The sequence below is a fragment of the Danio rerio genome, chromosome 4 (genome assembly GCF_049306965.1).
Source record: "Danio rerio strain Tuebingen ecotype United States chromosome 4, GRCz12tu, whole genome shotgun sequence".
In the NCBI taxonomy this organism is placed as follows: domain Eukaryota; kingdom Metazoa; phylum Chordata; class Actinopteri; order Cypriniformes; family Danionidae; genus Danio; species Danio rerio.
The window spans coordinates 37,210,001-37,229,420 of NC_133179.1; the positions used below are offsets into that span (position 1 = coordinate 37,210,001).

The 19,420-nt window shown below is 42.1% G+C and overlaps 1 protein-coding gene across 15 annotated transcripts in view; it reads right to left on the reverse strand.

Moving 5' to 3' along the window:
- Window positions 1–12,060, reverse strand: part of LOC108183844 (protein NLRC3-like) — a 16,037-nt gene extending 3,977 nt beyond the window's left edge. For 5 of the 15 annotated variants that reach the window (XR_012402153.1, XR_012402155.1, XR_012402154.1 and 2 more), the window contains exons 1-8: window positions 11,981–12,060; window positions 10,770–11,048; window positions 7,557–9,375; window positions 6,864–7,037; window positions 6,586–6,759; window positions 5,806–5,979; window positions 5,521–5,694; window positions 3,282–3,455 (exon numbers count right to left, since the gene is read on the reverse strand). Coding sequence is in view for 7 of the 15 variants with exons in the window: in XM_073947267.1 (XP_073803368.1) it covers window positions 3,282–3,455; window positions 5,521–5,694; window positions 5,806–5,979; window positions 6,586–6,759; window positions 6,864–7,037; window positions 7,557–9,375; window positions 10,770–11,028 (2,948 nt within the window). In the remaining 8 variants the exon portion in view is untranslated. Of the gene's footprint in view, window positions 1–1,274; window positions 1,449–3,281; window positions 3,456–5,516; window positions 5,695–5,799; window positions 5,980–6,466; window positions 6,760–6,863; window positions 7,038–7,556; window positions 9,376–10,769; window positions 11,049–11,980 lie in introns of those variants that run through there. The other 10 variants (XR_012402157.1, XR_012402158.1, XR_012402156.1 and 7 more) reach the window with 7 other exon arrangements.
- Between the last annotated feature and the right edge of the window lie 7,360 nt (window positions 12,061–19,420).

The following is a 19,420-nucleotide window of genomic DNA, read 5'->3' on the forward strand; positions in this document are numbered from 1 at the left end:
AAATGAGCTGATTTCATCATTTATATTGTGATTCTGTTGTGGACTAAAACAAAATGAGCTCAGACAAACACAAAGTCGCTCTCTTCATGTGTTCATCACCTGACCCACAGTCACATTCACACTGATGCTCCATTAGGGGACTTTTAATCTGTCAGGAGAGAAACAGCTGATCAATATTCATGACTGCTGACTCTCCTTCACATTCAGCCTTTACCAGATATTGTTTTAGATGAGCGAGTAATCAGGATTATTTCACACACTTTATCATGAGACTTTTATTTGTTTTCAAGAAACTGAAACTGCACAAATATGAGAGCAGCTCAAACCTTCAGCAGGACACAAAACAGCTTGACTTTAGCGTTTAACTCTGCTGCTTTCACACCTCCAGATCCACTGTTCTGCTCTGAAACAGGATTAACACTGGTATAATGTTTATTTGTGTTCTCGCTGCGCTTCACTTTCACACAGAAATGTTGAATGTTGACACCCACAGACAGACACAACCTGTTAAAGTTTTCAAACAGTGAACTAAGACTGCAACTATTAGTGAAATCTATATTAAAGCTCTTCAAATATGATTTAGATTTACAGTAATTGTTTTTCATGTTTAAATCTGATTTATTCTTGTGTTTAAAGCGTTTGTCATTCCTCTACTTCAGTGTCTCAGACTCATTCAGAAATGATTAATAAATGCTGGATTAATGCACAAGAGAGTTTGGCGAACACGTTTTACACCATTTCAAATATATATTATATGTGCGGCTGTATAAGTCACATACAGCGCTCAGCATAATGGAGGACAGCCTATTCTGAAAACCAAGACTTTCCTCCATTTCTCTGTCAACTCTTGTTCAGGCACATTCAGTCTGGTTTATGGATCTTATTTCAGCTACATTTTTCCCTCTAAAACCTACTAACCACACACAATATTTATTTATAAAACACCAGCATGTACATCAATATTTTCCACATATTATTGTAGTTCAGTTTGTGCTGAACACTAATAAAACACATGTTGGCCAGTTCTGTGTAATAAGTAGCTGAAATAAGCACAGATGTCAGGGCATGTCAAAACATCTCAGGGGCCAAAATCACCTCAGACCCCTGAGGGTTAACTACAGGTATAGTATGAGCAGTGTGAAACACAATTACTGATAAACCATAATTCCTGTTATCTGGGGTTTAGTATCACCCAGGGTTAACATGTTCAAGCATGAAGAGCTCTAATATGAAACTGTCTGACTGTAGTTATTGTAGAGTGGAGAATCATTTACCTCAGTGTCTCCAGTTTACAGTGTTGACTCTTCAGTCCATCAGAGAGAAGCTTCACTCCTGAATCCTGCAGGTCATTGATACTCAGGTCCAGCTCTCTCAGCACACAGTTTAAGGATTGTAGAGCTGAAGACAAACTCCCACAGCACTGAACAGTGAGATTACAGCTCTGTAGCCTGTGTAGAGGACAAACACAATATTGATTGAATATTGTTGATCTGGTGTGTTTAATAGTCTGAAGCACATATGACTGTAGCAGAGATGGCAAAAGTACACACATCCGTTACTCAAGTAGAAGTACAGATACTCATGTTTAAAATGACTCTGGTAAAAGTAGAAGAACTGACTACTCTTTTAAAAAAGTACACTTTTAAAAAAAGTAAAACATAGCAGTTTCAACCACAGTCCAAATACACGCAGTATAGGGGAATAATAGGTAACTAAATAGGCAGTAGTGTAAAAGTGTATGTGAATAGGTGTTTCCCAGTACTTGGTTGCAGCCGGAAGGATATCTGCTGTGTTAAACATATGCTGGAATAATTGGCGGTTCATTCTGCTGTAGGAACCCCTGATAAATCAGGGACTAAGCTGAAGGATAGTGAGTGAGATAGGTAGGTAACTAGTCCTCTCATAATATTGATACAATATTATAAACTAACCTACATTTCCAATTTGTATGTAAAATGTTTGTTGCCAATTTTCTGAAAGTATCCAAGCAGCATCACGCCCTGTAATACTGTACAACATTGCTCATAAAGTCGGCTCATGTATCATCATCCTGACACAAACTCACAGCGTTCAGCATCAAGTTTTGTGGCCGTTAAATCAAAAACATCAGATGCTATTCACGTTCATACACTCTAATGATAATTCTGTAGGCCTGTCTGTCTTTATAAATAATGTTTATATATATATATATATATATATATATATATATATATATATATATATATATATATATATATATATATACATACACAGGGAAATACTTTTTAAAATAGTTTTTGTTTATTATTATTTTCTTATGACTCATCCGTTTTTCTTTATTTATTTATTTCCCTTTATATTAAGTCTGCATAATTAAGGGTGTGGCCACTTGAGTGAAAGCTAGGTCTCGCTGGTCTCCGTCTCCTCACCTCAGCTGATTCCGGCTGATTAGCTGCTGAACTCAATATATTTTTGTGTTGTTTATGCGGCTTTACACAGTCAGTTGCCTTTTGGAATTGTCTCCTACAAGAATCAGATGATATTGCATGCTGTGTGCACTTCACAAACCCTTCATGTGGCCTGCGTTTCCCAGGTGAGTGAAATATTTTATACATCATCTCTATAAATGTATTTGTTTTGTATAAGATCATTCATCATTTAAATGCTCTTTAGAGCTGTAATGTGCTACAGAATTTGTCAGATTGATTAGCTGCAGGCTCTAGATCAGTCATCTGAAGTGTTGTCATACAGTGTTATGCTGGAGTTCATCAATAGTCTTGTCTTCTTGTGTTAAGTCTTGTGTCCTTTATTTGTCCTTTGTTTATATGGTGCACGCTTGTTCAACACTTTGGTAAAAGCTTGTTGTCTTTAAAAGTGCTTTATAAATAAACATTGTCTTGACTTGTCATTGAATTATTAATCCTGTTTGCTTTTTGAGCACTGTTGAGCGAGTTCTTAAACACCTGTGATTGGTCATCGTGTTCCTCTACAGAGATGATGATGCTGATGACTGCGCTGATCACAGCTGACCCATGACAGACGCAGTGGAGAAAACTCATTCTACAGACAGCCTGGATCCACAAGCATCACCGATAGCTTACATTTAAATAGATTTGTCTTTTTTATTCAGAGTCAACTCATAGATATAATCATATAATCATTATCAATGTGCAGAAATGAATAAAATCACAAACCTTTTTTTTTGTTCATTATTCTTCTGCCAATCTACTGAAAGGGGCTCCACATTTGGTAACACAATATGTAACTGTCTGTTTGATATTGTAGAGTGGAGAATCATTTACCTCAGTGTCTCCAGTTTACAGTGTTGACTCTTCAGTCCATCAGAGAGCTTCTTCACTCCTGAATCCTGCAGGTCATTGATACTCAGGTCCAGCTCTCTCAGCACACAGTTTGAGGATTGTAGAGCTGAAGACAAACTCTCACAGCACACAACAGTGAGATTACAGCCCTGTAGCCTGTGTAGAGGACAAACACAATATTGATTGAATATTGTTGATCTGGTGTGTTTAATAGTCTGCAGTACATCTGACTGTAGCAGAGATGGCAAAAGTACACACATCCGTTACTTAAGTAGAAGAACAGATACTCATGTTTAAAACGACTCTGGTAAAAGTAGAAGAACTGACTACTCTTTTGTACTTGATTAAAAGTAAAGAAGTACTGTCTCAAACATGTACAAAAGTAAAAAAGTAAAAAGTAGCCATTTCAACCGGTCCAAAGACATGCAGTGTAGGTGAATAATGGGTAACTAAATAGGCAGTAGTGTATAAGTGTGTGTGTGAATGTGTGTTTCCTAGTACTTGGTTGCAGCCGGAAGGGTATCTGCTGTGTAAAACATATGCTGGAATAATTGGCGGTTCATTCTGCTGTGGCTACCCCTGATAAATCAGGGACTAAGCTGAAGGATAGTGAGTGAGATAGGTAGGTAACTAGTCCTCTCATACTATTGATACATTATAAACTAACCTACATTTCCAATTTGTATGTAAAATGTTTGTTGCCAATTTTCTGAAAGTATCCAAGCAGCATCACGCCCTGTAATACTGTACAACATTGCTCATAAAGTCTGCTCATGTATCATCATCCTGACACAAACTCACAGCGTTCAGCATCAAGTTTTGTGGCCGTTATCAAAAACATCAGCTGCTATTCACGTTCATACACTCTAATAATAATTCTGTAGGCCTGTCTGTCTTTATAAATAATGTCTTTCATTTAACTCTGAATTCTGCAGTGTAGATTTACTGTTGTTGATGGTGCTACAGTGCACGGTGCTCAGCTATAGCACTGAGTAAATAAGTAGAGCAATGACCAAGCAGTAATCTCCCACTCTCCCTCATGAAGCTAACACAGAAGTACCTGAAACTGCAATTCATGGAAACCCCGCTAGTCCTGGCTCCATATACAGCAGATTTCTATTGAGCCCACTGTTAAAATGGCCGACTTTACAGCAGGAATAAATGCATTTACAAAAACAAATACAAAGAACCATTTAGCTTCATATGGCTAATATTAGCCTTCATGATAACTGTGAGGGGGTGATGTTTTTATGACTCATCCGTTTCCTTTGTATTAGGTGATATTAAGTCTGCATAATTAAGGGTGTGGCCACTTGAGTGACAGATAGGTCTCGCTGGTCTCCGTCTCCTCACCTCAGCTGATTCCGGCTGATTAGCTGCTGAACTCGATGTATTTTTGTGTTGTTTATGCGGCTTTACACAGTCAGTTGCCTTTAGGAATTGTCTTCTACAAGAACCAGATGATATGGCATGCTGTGTGCACTTCACAAACCGTTCATGTGGCCTGCGTTTCCCAGGTGAATGAAATATTTTATACATCATCTCTATAAATGTATTTGTTTTGTATAAGATCATTCATCATTTAAATGCTCTTTAGAGCTGTAATGCACTCCAGAATCTGTCAGATTGATTAGCTGCAGGCTCTAGATCAGTCATCTGAAGTGTTGTCATACAGTGTTATGCTGGAGTTCATCAATAGTCTTGTCTTCTTGTGTTAAGTCTTGTGTAATTTATTTGTCCTTAGTTTATATGGTGCACGCTTGTTCAACACTTTGGTAAACACTTGTTGTCTTTAAAAGTGCTTTATAAATAAACATTGTCTTGACTTGTCATTGATTTATTATTCCTGTTTGCTTTTTGAGCACTGTTGAGCGAGTTCTTAAACACCTGTGATTGGTCATCGTGTTCCTCTACAGAGATGATGGTGCTGATGACTGCGCTGATCACAGCTGATCCATGACAGACGCAGTGGAGAAAACTCATTCTACAGACAGCCTGGATCCACAAGTATCACCGATAGCTTACATTTAAATAGATTTGTCTTTTTTATTCAGAGTCAACTCATAGATATAATCATATAATCATTATCAATGTGCAGAAACGAATAAAATCACATCCCTGCAATTTTTTTGTTTATTCTTCTTCTGCCAATTGACTGAAAGGGGCTCCACATTTGGTAACACAGTATGTAACTGTCTGTAGTTAGAGGAGAATCACTTACCTCAGTGTCTCCAGTTTACAGTGTTGACTCTTCAGTCCATCAGAGAGCTTCTTCACTCCTGAATCCTGCAGGTCATTGTTACTCAGGTCCAGCTCTATCAGCACACAGTTTGAGGATTGTAGAGCTGAAGACAAACTCTCACAGCACTCAACAGTGAGTTTACACCTGACCAATCTGTGAAAGAAGAACACATTACTAAAAACCACACAGTTAATGTGATCTGACTTATGTAACAAAGCAAAAAATCAATCAATCAATCAATCAATTAGATGCTTAAACTCAGACCTCAGTTTGTCCAGTTTACAGTGTTGACTCTTCAGTCCATCAGAGAGCTTCTTCACTCCTGAATCCTGCAGGTCATTGTTACTCAGGTCCAGCTCTCTCAGCACACAGTTTGAGGATTGTAGAGCTGAAGACAAACTCTCACAGCACTGAACAGTGAGTTTACAGCTCTGTAGGCTGTGAGGGAAAGCAGAAATATTGATTTTGCATTCATCTAGCAGGGGTAATCCAAAGCAGAGACAAAAACAATTGAATGGTGTGTATTAGTTTGAGAAAAGATAAAAATCGCTATATGGACTCTGTAAATAGTGAATTTTAGGGAGAATCATTAAAGCTCTCTCAGCACACAGTCTGAGGATTGTAGAGCTGAAGACAAACTCTCACAAGAATTGGTAGTGAGTTTACCCTGGACAAATCTGAGATATAAGGATTTGAATCAAATTTACAGTTTAATCTTTAGCCATTCATCTGATGTAAATAATAATTATAATTAATCAGTCAGTCAATCAATCAATCAATCAATCAATCAATCAATCAATCAATCAGGTGTTTGTGTTGCATATTTAGTTGATCATTATCTTGAGTTTAATTAGAGTAATGTGTTCATTATACAAGTAATAATTAAAGAGCGCTGGTCACTTTAAGAGTTTGGACAGACAGGATCACAAGTTTTTGTCAGAGTGTGACTTTTGTGGAACAGGAAAGAGAAGTACAACAATAGAAGTATAACAGTTCTAGTACATTTTGTGTCATCTTTACAAACATAACAGTTTGAACTCAGACCTCAGTGTCTCCAGTTTACAGTGTTGACTCTTCAGTCCATCAGAGAGAAGCTTCACTCCTGAATCCTGCAGGTCATTGTTACTCAGGTCCAGCTCTCTCAGCACACAGTTTGAGGATTGTAGAGCTGAAGACAAACTCTCACAAGAATAAGCAGTGAGTTTACACAGGACAAATCTGAGAAATAAGAAAACAAATCAAATTTACAGTGTATTTTTGTCATTCATTTCATGCAAATAATAATTATAATCAATCAGTCAATCAGGTGTTTGAACTCAGACCTCAGTGTTTCTAGTTTGCAGTTTGGTCTCTTCAGTCCATCAGAGAGCTTCTTCACTCCTGAATCCTGCAGGTCATTGTTACTCAGGTCCAGCTCTCTCAGCACACAGTTTGAGGATTGTAGAGCTGAAGACAAACTCTCACAGCACTGAACAGTGAGATTACAGCTCTGAAGGCTGTGAGGGGAAAAGAGAAATAATGATTTTGCATTTATCTATTAATCCAGAGCAGAGACAAAAACAATTGAATGTTGTGTTTTAGTTTGAGCAAAGGTAAAATCACTATAAGGACTCTGTAAATACTGAATTTAAGGGAGAATCCAAGGCTGTAAAATAAACATAAAATTATTCTTTAGCTAACAATTGACAGTTTTGTGTGATAATTAACTATTAGTTATCATTATTAAAAACTTTTTCCAAACTCATGTTAACATATTAGAGCTATCAGTTTTGAAATGAGATTATATTATTGTATTGTGTAAAAAGAGAGTCAAAGTATTGAAAAGAATGTCTGAAAGTGGAGTAAACATAAGCAGAACAGATATTGTGTACAGCAGGAGATCAGTGATACATGTTTGATGTGAAAGCACAAATAGTCTGTGCTGTTTCTGCTCTGCATGTATATGACTCATGGGCTGCAGATGTGTTGCAAATCGATGTGTGAAATGGGCATAAGTGTATCCAGAAAACTCTTACAGTGCTCTTGTGGTGTTCTTGACCACTGGCATCAGTCTCATCAGTGCTTCATCAGATCTTCTGTACTTCTGCAGTTCAAACTTCTCTTGAGTCTCTTCTGACATCAGGAGCACAAACACCAGACCCGACCACTGAGCAGAGGACAGATCCTGTGATGTGAGATTTCCAGAGCTCAGACTCTTCTGGAGGTCCTCCACAAAGTCATCCTTCAGTTCATTCAGACAGTGGAAGAGGTTGATGGTCCTCTCTGCTGATTTCTCCTCCTCTATTTTCCCTTTGATATAGTCTGTTGTGTCTTTGATGTTCTCAGTTTTGAGTTTCAGTCCTGGCAGGAACTTCTTCAGGTCACTCTGATTGGATTCCAGTGAGAGACCCAGCAGGAAGCGGAGGAAAAGGTCCAGGTGTCCATTCTTGCTTTGCAAAGTCTTCTTGACTGCATCCTTGTGAAGTTTAAACAGGTTCTTTGTAGAGAGTTTCCATGTCAGTTCCTTTTTCCTGGAATCAAGAAATGGATTTGCTTTCTTGTCTTTGTAAGTGAAAAACACATAGAGAGCAGCGATGAACTCCTGAACGCTGAGATGAACAAAACTGTACACCTGTTCCCCTGAGATGGGGTTTTCCTCCTGAAACATTCGAGTACATAATCCAGAGAACACAGACCCTTCCTTGACATCCAGCCCACACTTCTCCAGATCTGTTTTGTAGAAAATCAGTTGTCCTTCCTGCAGCTGTTCAAAGGCCAGTTTCCCCAGCTTCAGGACAATGTCTTTAAAAGACCAGGCCTTGGCGTCAGGGTCAGAATCGCTGCTGTATTTTTCTTTCATCTGTTGCTTTTGAGACAGTAAGTAGCTGCTGTACATCCCTGTGAGAGTTGTGGGTGTTTTGTCATTGTTCTCTTGACCCAGCAGAGGCTGAAGAACAGTGAGGGAGATCCAGCAGAAGACAGGGATGTGGCACATGATGTACAGACTCCTGGATTTCCTGATGTGACTGATGATGTTTCCAGCAACCTCAGCACTGCTGTTTTTGATGAAGTACTGCTCCTTCTGTTCATCATTGAATCCTCGCACCTCAGTCACCTGATCAATGTAGATTTGGGGTATCAGACTGGCTGCTGCTGGTCTGGATGTGATCCAGATGAGGGAAGAGCGAAGCAGCTCTCTCTTTAAGAGATGTGTTATTATCTTACTCACTGTCATTTCCTTATCAACATCTGTAAATCCATCCTCCTCTTTAAAGTTCAATTCAAAGCGATATTCATCCAGTCCATCAAAGATGAACATGACCTTGCCTTGTTTTTCAGGAAGAGAGCTCAGTCCTCCACTGCTAAAGAAGTACTTGTTAAGCAGACCTATGAGACTGTACTCTTTTTCTTTAATCAGATTCAGTCTACGGAACGGCAGTGGAAATATGAAGACTATTTCCTGATTGTCTTTTTCTTCAGCCCAGTCAAGGATGAATTTGTTGACAGAGACAGTCTTTCCCACTCCTGCAATCCCCAGTGTCAGGACTCTTCTGTTTTGTTGACCTGTGTCAGGCTGAACTTTAAACATGTCATTACACTTGATTGGTTTATCCTCGGCTGTCTGTTGGTTGTGTTTTGACTCTATCTGCATCACCTCATGGTCATTCTCTCTTCCTCCAGTCTCATTCTCCACCACATATAGATCAGTGTAAATATCATCCAGCTTCTTCTGGTGACCCGTCTGTGAATTACCAATCAATATCTGCTTATAGTCCTCCTTTAACTTCTCCTTTAGTTCACGGCTGGTGTTTGTGTAATCAACAGGAGGGGATTTACAGGTCTCTGAAGCTGCACCTTTACAAGAGAGAGGAACAATTAGTGTTTTTATTAAAGTGAATTATAATTATGTCCTGTGCTTTTCAATATAAAAAATAACAACAGCACTCATGAAGTCGTTTGTTTAATGATTTAAATGACGTGACACCTGTATGGTGTTGAATGAGCAGGGGTAGGTGATTTGACTTGAATCTTATATTGTTTTGATGTAAACAAAGTTGATTACTCAGAGTAATGCAGGATGTTTCAAAAATAATTCTCCAGAATTACAGTGTGTCTATTACAGGTTTTTGAATTACTGCTGATCATTTGATGTCTCAATGTTTCCTGACCTTTCAATTTATTTAGTTATTTTTATTTTTCCCCACAGGAACAACTATCTGCAAACAAAGCATGCACACAAATATAGAGATATTTTATTTTTAAAAGAATAAAAAATAAGTTTTTGTCCCCAGAAAAAGGCTTTTATTTGAAGAAGAAAAGCTGCAGGGGCTCAAGCCTTGCAAAGCGAGTTCCAAGGACAACTTCATTATTATTTAATACATGCACAGTGTGAGCCGGCTTTACAATGTGTTCTTGTTCCAGTAATGTTTATTTTACAACTGATCTTTGTTCTTGTTTTCCTTTGCTCAACTCTATTTTCCATCATTGTTTATTCTGTCTGTGCAAATGAGTAGTAAATTATTGTTTTGATAGTTTTATCTGTGGAGGTCTTCTCTCTTTGTAAAGTATAAATTGTGTAAAAGGCTTGATAGAGATCTTGCAGTTATGATTCTGCTAATGCTCAGTTATTTTAACAGCCATGCAGACTCCTGATGACAGAAGATGAGGGAACACTACAGAAACCCAATTCACACACACACTTTAGTGAGAGTAGTATTCATTTATTAATTCAGTTTCTTTTCGGCTTAGTCCCTTCATTAATCTGGGGTCGCCACAGCAGAATGAACCGCCAACTTATCCAGCACATGTTTTACGCAGCTGATGCCCTTTCAGCTGCAATCCATCTCTGGGAAACATCCATACACACTCATACACTACAGACAGTGTGAGCTGGCTGTACAATGTGTTTCTGTTTCAGAAATGTTTGTTTTACAGCTTATTCTAAGCTTCTTCATTCTTGTTTTACTTTGTTTATTAACATAGATATGCCTTTTGCTTCCCAATACAAAAAATAACAATTGCACATATAAAGTAACAAATTCAGATGAACGAAGACAAACAATATATTCACACACATTAGCTATATACAAAATATTAAATGTATTTAAATGCATTGCTTAGAAGCAGTTCAATAAATGTTATGACAATATATCTGACTCAAAAACCATTGCTAGGACAGGGTTTTAACATGAAAGATTTTAACTGAAAATGATCACATTTGTAAAGTTTGACAGGGAATTAAACAATACCTTGCTTCTGTGTATTCTCCAGATCTTCAGCCAATTGATTCTGGTTTATTTTCCTCAGGGTGTCCACTGTGATCTTCACAGCTCTTTCTAATCCAAAACATGACACCAACTTATCAACGGTATTTCGCCTGTCTGCATTCTCCATTTCAGCTTTTGAAATCTCTCTATGGTCATTCATTAAATGCCACTGAAAGTCCTTTAGTGTATCTTCTACCAGTTCATCCAGGGATTTCTTGAGCAGCTGTTTTACATTCGCCATCGTGCTTCACCCACTCACAGCTACAGGACAAGAGCAACAACATCTGCATTAGTTTTACAATTAACATATGGACCTGAGCATTTATTTATAAACTGAAAAAGGAAATTAACCAGTGAGAAACTTCACATATCAGAAAGCTAAATATTGAAAATTGACTGTCACTACTTAAAGTGGACAAAAAAAGTGGAATTATTGCTAAAAAGTGAACACTGAAGAAACTGACCACTAATTTAATATAAAAGCTCTTGGAACGCAGTTGTACATGCTCAGAATCCACTGAATCATGTTGTTTTTATTGTGACACACATGGCCAACTCGACCTCAGTTTATGCTGTTTAATTCAGACATGGGAAAAGAACTGGAAAATCATTGCAGCAGCTTGAGAATGTTCTCGAGTAGCAAGAATTATTGTCCATATTTGTTATAAAGCTGGTAGAGCAGGCATTCATCCGGCACTGGCTTACAGCATGTGGGCCAAACATTGGCCAGGTTTGGCAGAGGTGGCACCATCTTTAAGGCAGCATGCAAGACATGGGCCAGATGTCAAATGTAGTATTTGGGCCAGATGTTATAAATGGCAGTGCGAGTTTTCTGTATTCTGTAGCTTTTTTAAGGGCACACTCACACTATGCTATGCGAACTGTGCCAGGCCTGTTTCCTGTTTTGACTGTGTTCCACTGCATATCAAAACACTAAAACAATATAACTAAAGAAATGTCCACAGTGCTGAGCTTAATAAACACTCATAAGCACAGATTTCAGTATCAGAATGAGAAGGTTTCTGCTTTCTGTGATCCTCCTCCAGAAACACACTCGACATTAAAAAGTGTAAATGAAATCCTCAGAATGTTTTCAGCTCAGCAGTAAAGTCTCAGAAACACAAAGAGATGATCGACGGATAATCAGGCGACACTTATAGATGATATAAAGCACAGAAAGAGCAAACTCTCACCTCAAATAATGCCTGCAGATCTTCCTGTTCCTCCGCTGAACTGTTGAGCTGAACAACACATCTGAAAACTCTTTCACCTCAGGAAAACACATCACATCCTGTTTAAGACATGAGGAAATAACCAGTCAGATGAAAAACCAAGACACACAAGTAGATAAGTGTAGTGGCAATTTTCTTTAAGGGGGCTCTCTCAGTGGTCAATAAGACAAATTCTTACCCAAAGTGTTTTTTAAAGTTTTATTCTTTGCAAAGAAGGTCACACAGTCATATGTCAACAACACTTTCTGCAGAGAGAAAGATGCGGAAACAGAGCGCGTTCTCTTTTTATTGAGTTTGTAATACCCACAAGGTCATCAGTGACATACAGGATAAATCACAGTTACATCAGCACTTCATTTTTGAACATTTCAGCCTTACATCCTATCCGAACATGTAGTTTGTTAAATCACCATGTACTTATCCAGATCTTGTCTGGTGATACACATATGTTAAAGTGGTCACACTTGATCTAACTTAAACAGTACATCCATGGAAGAATAAAAGAACAGACCATCATATAAATGAATTTCCACCACAATTTCTCTCTTTTTATCATTCATGGATAACACTAAATACATTATATACTAGTTTCATAATCACAATGTTAATCATTTAACAGGTTTCTGCACACTCCATATACACTAGAGATGTTCAAACACTCTTCTTAATATAGTTTATGTCAGGGTAGAAAGGGAACAGATTCAATAGCAGGTGAAACAATTGTATTCTTCTCAAAAAAACACAAAATATCCTCAAAAGGCAGTTCAAAACTCAAAAAGCTGGACTCAGAAATCGGCGCCGTTCTGGGCTCTACCACCAGATGGCAGGAGAGCGCTCCCAAGGCTTCACTGGGCAGCAGAAGGAGAGATGAAAAGAATCAGGTGAGTTCCGGATATTACCGCCAGGGGGCGATAGAGCGATACCAAACGCTCGGCCAGCACCGGAGAAGAAGAGCCTTACGGGGTACTGCTGGGCGTTCTCCCTTGGTGGAGATTCAGTAGCGAGAATGGGACAGCCAGACCAAACCACAGCGAGCCGGATGACAGGACAAAGTATCAAAATAAAGGAGGGAGAGAAAAAAACGAAACCAAAACAAGCAGGAGCTTGGAGTCTGGGGAAACAGGACACGACAAGACAGATTACTCACAATAGATATTAACGTACAAGCCTCATGAGCATGCAAAACGGACTGACGAAAGACAAGAGACAAGAGGAGACTAAATAGGGGAGAAATCAAGCAGCAACAGGTGAAGGAGAGGATCGCAAATTGATTACCAGGTCTCTAAGGCGGGAAAACAAAAAGCACGCGGACAAGAAGCACGTGGCCAGCTGTCAAAACAAAACCCACGTGCTCCAAACACACAAAGACAACGCAAACAGGTAAGTCATTCCATACTCTTAACAGTACCCCCCCCCCTCCCAGGGGTGCCACCTGGCGACCCCAGAAGGGCCTCACCTCGCCGCCGATGGAAGTCCACGATCAACGACCGGTCCAAGATGTCCCGTGCCGGAATCCAAGCCCTCTCCTCCGCACCATAGCCCTCCCAGTCCACGAGGTATTGGAAACCCCGACCACGACATCTCCGGTCAAGGAGTCTCTTCACAGTATAGACCGGAGTGCCGTCCACTAGACGAGGGGGAGGTGGAACCGGGGAAGCAACAGGGTTGAGTGGGGATTGGATAACAGGCTTTACCCTGGATACATGAAAAACAGGGTAAACCCGACCAAGACTGCAAGGAAGCTTGAGCCGAACCTCCACTGGACTCAAGACTTTAGTGATTTGGTATGGCCCAATGAACCTGGGTGCCAGCTTGCGAGAAGGCACACGGAGAGGCAGGTCCCTTGTAGACAGCCAAACCTTTTGACCACAAACAAAAAGGGGAGCAGGAGTCCGGTGACGGTCAGCCGCCCTCTTAGTCCGTCTGGAAGCCTGGGCCAAGGCCTCCTTAGCCCTCCTCCATGTGTGAAGACACCTTCGGACAAAGGCCAAGGCAGACAGAACAGCGCCATCGAGTTCCTGAGCGGGGAACAAAGGGGGTTGATAACCAACAGAACATTGGAAAGGGGACATACCTGTAGAAGCTACCGGCAGGGAGTTGTGGGCATATTAAATCCAAGACAACTGCTGGCTCCAAGAGCCTGGATTTTGAGACACCAGACAGCGGAGACTTCTCTCAAGATCCTGATTGGCTCGTTCAGTTTGCCCATTGGGTGAAAACCTGAGGACAAACTCGTAGAGGCCCCGATCTGTCTACAGAACTCCAAAACCGAGAGACAAATTGGGGTCCTCTGTCAGAGACCACATCCACCGGAAGGCAATGAATCCGGAAGACGTGGTCAACTACCACCTGAGCAGTCTCCTTGGCTGATGGGAGTTTGGGTAAAGGGATAAAATGGGCCGCTTTAGAGAAACGGTCCACCACTGTTAAGATTACAGTGTTACCTCTCGATGGGGGTAGGCCAGTGATAAAATCAAGAGCCACATGTGACCAAGGTCGAGAGGGAATGGGAAGGGGACGTAACAGACCAATGGGTGGCCGATTAGATGTCTTATTCTGGGCACATACAAAACAAGCCAATACAAACTGTCTGACGTCTTGGGCCATTGAAGGCCACCAAAATCGCTGTTGGATATTGACCAGCGATCTCCGGACTCCTGGGTGACAGGCTACTCTGGACTCATGACCCCACTGGAGTACTTCAGATCTTAAACTCGCTGGCACAAATAGCCTTCCCTCTGGACACCCTTCTGGAGCTCCCCCTCCTCGCACGGCCTCCTCTACCCGCCGTTCGGTGTCCCAGGAGAGAGTTCCCACCACCACCTATCTAGGAAGGATGGCTTCGGGGGTAGCCTCTCCTCCTGGTACTTAAAACAGGCGGGAGAGTGCATCAGGCTTTATATTCTTGGACCCAGGCCGGTACGAGAGGGAAAAATTAAAGCGTCCGAAGAAAAGTGCCCATCGGGCCTGACGGGAACTCAATCTCTTGGCTGAACGGATATATTCTAGATTTTTGTGGTCCGTCCAGACCACAAAAGAATGGATCAAGAACGGTTGTGCCGCCCCCTCCAACCAGTGGCGCCACTCACCCAGGGCCAGCCTGACCGCCAGCAGCTCTCTGTTACCTATGTCGCAGTTTCGTTCGGCTGGGCTCAGAAGGTGAGAGAAGAAGGCACACGGATGCACCTTCCCATCCCTAGAGGACCGCTGAGATAAGACCGCGCCTATCCAGACCTCCGAGGCATCCACCTCAACGATAAACTGCCATTTAGGATCTGGAAGACAAAGGACAGGAGCAGTGATGAAACGGTACTTGAGAACATCAAAGGCCTCCTGTGCCTGACTGTGCCATATAAACGGTACCTTAGGTGAGGTGAGAGCCATTAAGGGTGCAGCGACCGAGCTAAAGTTCCGGATGAACCGTCTATAGAAGTTGGCAAATCCAAGGAACCGCTGCAGAGCCTTACGAGAGTCAGGGACTGGCCACTTGGCAACGGCCCTTACCTTAGCGGGATCAGCCTTAATACCCTCTGTCGAGACAATATGCCCCAGGAACGAAACGGACTTGCTGTGGAACACGCACTTCTCCGCTTTGACATACAGCTGGTTTTCCAGCAGCCGCTGTAGCACCAGGCGGACATGCTGAGTGTGTACCTGTTCTGACTCAGAAAAGATAAGAATATCGTCAAGGTACACAAAGACAAATCTGTTTACCATGTCTCTCAGCACATCATTCACCAGGGCCTGGAAGACTGCAGGGGCATTGGTGAGCCCGAAGGGTAGAACTCGGTATTCAAAATGCCCCGTTGGTGTGTTGAACGCAGTCTTCCACTCATCCCCCTCACGTATCCGGATCAGGTGATAGGCATTACGGAGGTCTAGTTTAGTAAAGACCTTGGCTCCCTGCAATAACTCAAATGCAGAAGACATTGAAGGCAGAGGATACCTGTTCTTAACAGTAATGTTATTAAGGCCTCTGTAGTCAATACAAGGGCGCAGAGAACCATCCTTCTTTTTAACAAAGAAGAACCCAGCCCTGGCTGGAGAGGAAGAGGGACGAATAAGGTTGGCTTCTAAAGACTCTCGGATATACCTGTCCATGGCCTCTCTCTCAGGAGCAGAAAGGGAATGCAATCGACCCTTTGGCGAAGAAGTGCCTGGGAGGAGTTTGATGGCACAATCGTATGGCCGGTGCGGAGGCAAGAAAGTGGCTCGAGACTTGCTGAAGACCTGGGGAAGATCATGGTACTCCACCGGGACTCCAGAGAGATCCACCCTCTCCATCTGAAACACATGAGACACAGAACCAGGACACGGAGCAGGACCAAGACAAACAGCAAGACAAGACTGACTCCAAGACAACACAGAATTCCCTGACCAATCAACATGAGGGTTGTGTTTACTTAACCACGGGTGCCCCAATACCACTGGAGCACTCGGGGAGTCGAATAAATAAAAAGTAATAACCTCACGGTGATTTCCAGAGACTATCAAACTTACAGAGGGGGTAGAGTGGGTGATGGATGTAATGGCAAACCCATTAAGGGAGCGCACAGTGATGGGAGAGGAGAGAGGAATGGCTGGGATACCCCAAGATCTGGCTGTGGTGCTGTCCAAAAAGTCTGCCTTAGCTCCAGAGTCAAGCAAGGCAGGACAAGAGTGAGTCAATCCATTGAACTGGACTGAGACTGGGAGACAGGTGCGTTGTTTGGGGGTGTCGAAACAAGAGAGAGTGCCCACCAGAATCCCCCGGTTTACTGATGGGCTGGAGCTTTTAAAGGACACTGCAATGCTCGGTGACCCGGCTTCCCACAGTACAGGAAAAGGCCTCGAGCCAGACGAAGCCGCTTCTACTCAACAGTCAGTCGAAGACAACCTAATTGCATAGGCTCTGGTGAGGTGGTAGGTAATGGGGTGCAAGGATCACTTGAAGGGCCCTCATTCATCCATGAGGCACCAGAGACTCGTCTATGCTGGCGACGATGCAGTCGGGCCTCCACCCGAAGAGCGAGATCCACCAGGGCATCAAAGTCTCGGGGAAGGTCATGAGTGGCAATCTCATCTTGTATGTAGTGATCCAGACCATCCCTAAATCTGGCACGTAGAGCCGCCTCATTCCATGTGCAGGCAGCTGCCAGGGTTCTGAACAGAACAAAATAATCAGTAACTAAGCGCCCTCCCTGACTCAGCTGGGCCAGTTGGGAGGCTGCTTCATCTCCCTGGGCAGATCGGTCAAACAGCTTGGTCATTTCTGCATGGAAGTCGTCAAACATGGCACAGAAAGGGGCACGTGCATCCCACACTGCTGTTGCCCAATCACGGGCCCTGCCCTTAAGAAGGGTGATTACAACGCCACCTTTGACTCTTCAGTTACATAGCGACGGGGCTGTAGAGCGAATACTAGAGAGCACTGTGAGAGGAATGCCCTGCAAGAACTAGGATCCCCGTCATAGGGCGGTGGGTTGTTGGCGTGAGGTTCAGGTTCGAGATGAGGAATAGCCACCTGTCTGCCACCCCGGGCATTCTCATGAAGCTCCTGAATTTGAGCATTAAGCTCGATTACTTCGGCCCTTAACATCTCCACCTCCTGCGAGGCTGCATTTAACTGTGTAGCGTGCTGGCCAAGGAGAATGCCCTGCTGTGCCACTGCGTTTCTCACATGCTCAGCACCTGCTGAATCCATAATCTGGTCAGTCCGTTCTGTCAGGGTAGAAAGGGAACAGATTCAATAGCAGGTGAAACAAATTTATTCTTCTCAAAAAAACACAAAATATCCTCAAAAGGCAGTTCAAAACTCAAAAAGCTGGACTCAGAAATAGGCGCAGTTCCGGGCGCTACCACCAGATGGCAGGAGAGCGCTCCCAAGGCTTCACTGGGCAGCAGAAGGAGAGATGAAAAGAATCAGGTGAGTTTCGGATATTACCGCCAGGGGGCGATAGAGCGATACCAAACGCTCGGCCAGCACCGGAGAAGAAGAGCCTTACGGGGTACTGCTGGGTGTTCTCCCTTGGTGGAGATTCAGTAGCAAGAATGGGACAGCCAGACCAAACCACAGCGAGCCGGATGACAGGACAAAGTATCAAAATAAAGGAGGGAGAGAAAAAACGAAACCAAAACAAGCAGGAGCTTGGAGTCTGGGAAAACAGGACACGACAAGACAGATTACTCACAATAGATATTAACGTACAAGCCTCATGAGCAGGCAAAACGGACTGACGAAAGACAAGAGACAAGAGGAGGCTAAATAGGGGAGAAATCAAGCAGCAACAGGTGAAGGAGAGGATCGCAAATTGATTACCAGGTCTCTAAGGCAGGGAAACAAAAAGCACGCGGACAAGAAGCACGTGGCCAGCTGTCAAAACAAAACCCACGTGCTCCAAACACACAAAGACAACGCAAACAGGTAAGTCATTCCATACTCTTTAACAGTTTACCCATTAAGATTTACTTTTGCAAACATCCCTCTTCCCTGGGAGCCGGGCTAAATAAATAATCTCTTTCATTGCGCTCCTGACCAAAATCAGACCCTCAGTCACCCCACAGAGGTTCAAACCACAAAAATCCGCTGTTAATTTGACATTATTATTGTTTCATACACAGTAGATTCTGTTAAACATTGCTTCAATCAGTTACAAATCACTAATACTCCACATCCATTGTTCACCATTACAATACATCCACAAACATAGGAACACGCTGTTGTTACTGCACTCTAAAATATTCATCACATTTACACTCTTCTCTCAGTTTTCATGTAAAGGATCACTCTTTTAAGATTAACTACAGAACATGTCAACTCATCAGGTTTGCTGGTTTTGTTGGGACAGACCCAAAATACATTTAAGCAAGCAAAAAGTGATTTTACTCGCAAATACGTCAATTTTGTGAAATTCTTCAATTAAGTAACAGCCATTACCTAATTTTCACCCTCAGTCTGTCACATAGCTGTCGCTATCATCAAAGTCATAGTCAAAATCATCACCCATATCAATGTTCATACAGTTAGCTTTACCATCTGATGTGATGTTGACGCTGTGATCAATCTACTTACTGATCATGATACAAATCTAAATCTACATGGCAAACAGCATAATATCATTAGACCTATCCCCAGTACAGGTAACACTACAGTACAGGGCCAATAAATCCAATCTCTCTCTTTGAATGACAAACCAGTTTAGCAAAGAACTGCTAGCTCGGTCAGGCACTTTTACAGCCATTCTCATGTGAACTAGGTTGTCAGAAATGGTTTGCTGGAATCAGCTAAATTAGAGGTGACTCTAGCAGCAATACCAGTGTTGTTCTCCTCAGACCACACATTCCAGCACACAGAATGGATGGCAACGCATTTTCAGCTTTGATGATTTTCAAGCACAGCTATTCACCTCTCTTTTCTTGCTC